At 43.9% G+C, this 4,798-nt stretch overlaps 1 protein-coding gene across 2 annotated transcripts in view; it reads right to left on the bottom strand.

Moving 5' to 3' along the window:
* The window catches only part of LOC101171962 (MAX gene-associated protein), a 23,711-nt gene extending 19,352 nt beyond the window's left edge, over positions 1-4,359 (bottom strand). For both annotated transcript variants that reach the window (XM_011491417.3, XM_020714680.2), the window contains exons 1-2: positions 3,960-4,359; positions 641-1,824 (exon numbers count right to left, since the gene is read on the bottom strand). In XM_011491417.3, the coding sequence (XP_011489719.1) occupies positions 641-1,791 (1,151 nt within the window). In that variant the 5' untranslated portion in view covers positions 1,792-1,824; positions 3,960-4,359. The remainder of the gene's footprint in view (positions 1-640; positions 1,825-3,959) is intronic.
* Between the last annotated feature and the right edge of the window lie 439 nt (positions 4,360-4,798).

Genomic DNA, 4,798 nt, shown 5'->3' with positions numbered 1-4,798 from the left:
AGCAGTGAGGAAAGAGGGAGAATGGCTCATCTTTCAAACCAACATCGAAACAAAGTAGTTGCCTATGCCGGCACCGTTAACAACACGGTTAAGGCCTGAAACTTAGTGGTCCGGTAGAAATTGATGATGTGTCACCAGTACCAAACACAACCCTAGCAATGTCCCACAGTCCCACTTCTAAAATTACTTAAACTTTTTTTTGGGTTTCAATTTTTTGTAATTGTTTCTTCGTTTCTGAAATAAATTTTTTTTATTGTTTAGCATTTTTAATAGCTGTAAGCTTTAATGTTTTTGCAGTGAGTGATTTGTTAGTGTGATTTGTATTAAACGGCCACCGTATGACAAAACCACACAACAAAACAGTAACTGTCACCCGTCTTCACTTCATTCTTGCCAACATAAAACACTTTCAAAAACCAGTTCCAAAGTGAAAATAAATGGGAGCAATACAAATGTCTTCTGTAGAGGTGGTAACCTTCAACTTTGTTTTTTATAAAACAAACCTCCAATAATGTTATAAAAGATTAGATACAATAACTGATTTATAACTAAAGTTTCTCACTATGATACCAAACTGAAAGACTTTCAGTTTGCACCAGGAAATGAGGTGTGAAAAAGCAAACAGACGGCGGCAGCTTACCTGAGATCTGTCCCCTCCTCATCCTCGCTGTGTTCAGCAGGTTTAACCTCAGCATGCTGGGTGTCGATGTTCACCACCGCGCAGGGCTCAGTCATAGCTTTCTTCCAGCGACCGTTGATACCCTCTTCCCGAAAGCCCTTTGCAAATGGGTTGTGGTTGATTTTAAGCTGCGTGATGCGAAAGTTCTGGTATGTGGTCACAGCCATGAACTCCGTCTGGGGAAAGGTGAAGGTCAAGCTCTCCGGTCCCATCTGCACAGGCTGGTCTGTTTTGGGCAAGACCCCGTTAGGGAGAGGAACGACGTGGAGCTTCGGAATGTACCGGTGCATGGAGTGCAGAATGATGTGACCGTCCTGGTCCTGGAAGTTATTGGTCAATTTGAGCTTGTAGAAGGACACCAAGCTGCTCATCCAGTCCGAGCCCTTACACGGCGAGTAGTGGTGTGAAAAAGCCCGGATCACACCTTGGATCAAGTGTTCTCCTTGTCCAGTGACTTCCCATTTGGACGAGTTCCAGCGGTACCTGTACTTAGTGGATGGAACTATAGACAAAACCAGCATGTACGGCATGTCGGGGTCCAAACCCGACAGGCGGTATCGACAGTAGGGGAACATGCGGCGTCCCTGTTTGGTGAGGATCATCTCGGTTCCGCAGCTAGAGAATTGTTTCCACACACTATTGTTTTCCAAAGTGACGCTCACACCCTTCATGGTTATCACTGGGGGGAAGTTCTTCTCAGTGTCTGAATATCCAAATGTGTTCAGTGACAATGCAGACGACCAAGACGGTGAGTTTGATATGCTAATGACACCAGTCCCTGCGCTTTTTGACCCGTCCGAAGCAGGCGATATCTGTGAGGTAGTTCCTTGAGAAGTTCCTTCGAGGGTACATTCTACAGCAGGTTTGGCTGGGCTTGCTTCAGCAGGTAAAGACGGAGCTGGGCAGCTATCAGTGCTCGCCATGGAAACGGCTTTACTCTCACTGCTGGTGTCAGTCAAACTAAGTATGGCTTTAGCTGGAAAGGCTGGAGAAGGACATGGGATGGAGGTAGGAGCAGGCAGGGGTCTACGAAGCGAGTCCCCCTTCTCATCCTCCTCCACTGCGTGGCTGTCCCTCAGTGGTGCAGGATCTGCATTGGAGGCAGACATCATCCAAGATTATCTAAATCCCACTGCATTTGGTTCCTGCGAGTGGAAATGAAACAGTGAGAATGCAACAGTCAGCAGATGCATCAACTAACATCAAACACTTGCAGAAAGACATAAAGATATTCTGCAAACATCTGATTAACGACCTCCTGTTTAAGCAGAAGATAAACACAAACGAAACGGAGAAAAGTGCCAGTGGTTGGATTATTACAACAGTTGAGTTTAAATAATTTTACTAGAGTGTAGTAAAAATACACTTCAGACAATGCAATAATTATGGCTGTAAAATGGCAGAACAACGTTGGCTTTTAAATGTGTAAACGAACAAACCGAAAGCAATAATGTTATTGGAAGCAAACAAATCTACACAGTATTGATGCAGGACACCAAGTCTTCAAACTGGGTCACAGAAAGAACCCAGAACTGGAGACCGGATTACTAATGCTTTTAAAGAGCTCTTCAAAATTTATAAGTATGATCTCTCAACATCATCCATGTCTTCTAAGCATCAACTGCTCCTCCGGCTTATGGTTCAGGTTTTTGAACACATTTTCGGACAAGCATCTAGCAGCAAATTAAGACTGCATCAAAACAAAGCCGATGGGTGCAAATTCGTGGTGTGAAAGCAGCAGAACAGGCCGCAACTTTTTTTTTTTTTTTTTAACAAAAACACACACCCCTTTTGGGATCGAAATAGCCATTTGTTTTTACACCTTTATGATTACATCAGTTACAAAGATGAAAAGTTTTACATGAAGGTGAACATTGGTGGAGTATTAACAAAAACAGTCCCCAGTTATGTTTTAATAAGCTTTAATAAGGAAGTTAAAACCTAATGCTAGCTGATAATTACACATCGGTGATATTTGTTCCTGTCAATGTAGTATATTTTAAGAATGTAAACATTGATTTAAACTACTAGCAGCACAAACTTTGTACTGCAGCCTAGCTAAAGTCGTAACGATGATAGAGGTTGTGTCCGATTCCTTCCCTACTCTCTACATTGTGCACTATAGGGCGTTCGCCATTTTGTAGTACTGTACGTAACTACAATACCAGAAATTAAGTGCCCTAGAAATTTCCCAGAAGTCTCTGGGAAAAACCAGTGTGCATCGATGCTCACTAGATCAACTACTACTAGATAGGCGAATATAGACCACAATGCATTGCGTTTGAACAATTTTTGCCAAAATGTATTTTTTAATCAACCATCAACGTTTTTATTTTCAGAAAAAAGTGGACTCATAAATAATTGTCGCAAAACACTCACGTCAATTAGATTTTAACTTTGTGGATTTGATAACGTCATATCCGCCGTTTAAAGAAAAAAAATTCAGGTGGCAAAAACTACACGGTGGTGACGCACTGTAGTTTTTAGTAGTTAGGGGTTAGCGTGGCCAGAAACTCATAACTTTAGAAAAACTTAGCATGAATTAACATGAAATGCTTGGTTAACAGTAAAAGGTACTAACTTTTTTTTTGAAGAGCATAACTATATAAACTCAAGCTAGCTTGTTTGGCTGAGTTTAGGGGAAGTTAATGCTAACAAAATTAGCTAATGCTGTTTTTGCCTACAAGCGAGTCGTTGATTACGCACTTTATTACCACTTGGAAGTGGATTTCTTCACGATATGACATTGCGAAGGATTTTTTAAACTACTAAAAAGAGCACAGAGTTGTATTTTGTGGGAGCCGTCTTGGTAATTTGGTTTATTTGTGCGGACGGTGGGATCCGTTTATCCCTCCGAACTGGCCAATAGGATCCCTGATGATGATCATGGCTGCCTGCGAACCTGCAACCTGCTTTTTAAATTTGATCTAAAAATTAAATAAACGCGGCGGGAAAAACATTTTTAAAAAATCATCGACGTGCAAAGACACACGACGAGCTAGATTGTGACCTGTTTGTTGTTATCCTACCCCCCCCCCCCCACACACACACACACACAGAGTCACACCACCGATCGACACAGATGCTGCAGCATAAAGGTGTTAACAAAACAACAACAAAAAGCGACACCTTCACGGTGTTTGGATCCCCAAACCATCGATCTACGAACGATTGTTCCCCGCCAAATATTATAAAAAAACAAAACAGTCGATATGAGTAGTTGCCGCGCAGCTCTTTCTTCCTCTCACACCACGGGGAGGAAGGCCGCTCCACAACTCACCAAGTTGGAAAAGTTGCAGGTCTCCCTGCGACGCCTCGTTTCCCGGTTCCCCTCGTGGTCAGCGGGGGCGGACGGACGACAGCCTCCCCGGTAAAACTCCAAGGGGTTTCGGCGGCGTCGCTCAACCGACAATCCCTCGAACATAAACTCGCAAATGGAGGCCGAAAGCCACGCCAGCGAGCTCACACGCATGTGTGTGTGTGTGTGTGCGCACAGATGAGGCGAGAGCACCCCCTCCAATGGCGCGTGATTCCCGACCCGCCGGCGCGAGGAAAGCGGGTACCCCCTATTTATTATTATTATTTTTTTTCCCCTCCTCCTCTTCCTCCTGTCCCACCTCGAGCTCAGCTCGCGCGCCGGTGAGGAAACCTCTCTGCAACTAACAAAAAAAAAAAACAAAAAAAAAAAAAAATCGCACGTGCGTTTCCCGGGTTCTACCGAAACGCGTGACTTTCCGCCTTTCTTCCTGTTTGAGTCCCTCACTTCTTCCAAGTTTTTCCTCCCATCTCTCTCGTCCTTCTTTTCTCACCCGCACGCAGGCGCGCGCACATGTACACACACGATCCCCGCCGTGGGGTTGTGACGTCACGCGTTCACGAAGGCAGCAGAGCCTCCGGGAGCCAATGCGCAGGCTCCCCCACGGACAGCTTAACCAGCCTGTTTGAGTGGGACCGTGAAAATGACATCCTGATGCAGGGACTCCATTAACACGTTAATCTGCACGTTTATTTTCATTAATTCTTATAATATTGGCCCAAAATACCATAATAACACAAACAAAATCTTTATGCTAACCGTTTTATTTATTTTTTTTAGTTAATAAAACGTGTTTTGCATGT

This window comes from Oryzias latipes, chromosome 24 (assembly GCF_002234675.1).
Source record: "Oryzias latipes chromosome 24, ASM223467v1".
NCBI classification, from domain to species: domain Eukaryota; kingdom Metazoa; phylum Chordata; class Actinopteri; order Beloniformes; family Adrianichthyidae; genus Oryzias; species Oryzias latipes.
Note: the sequence above shows the minus strand (reverse complement) of the source record. Positions and strands in the feature narration are given on the sequence as shown.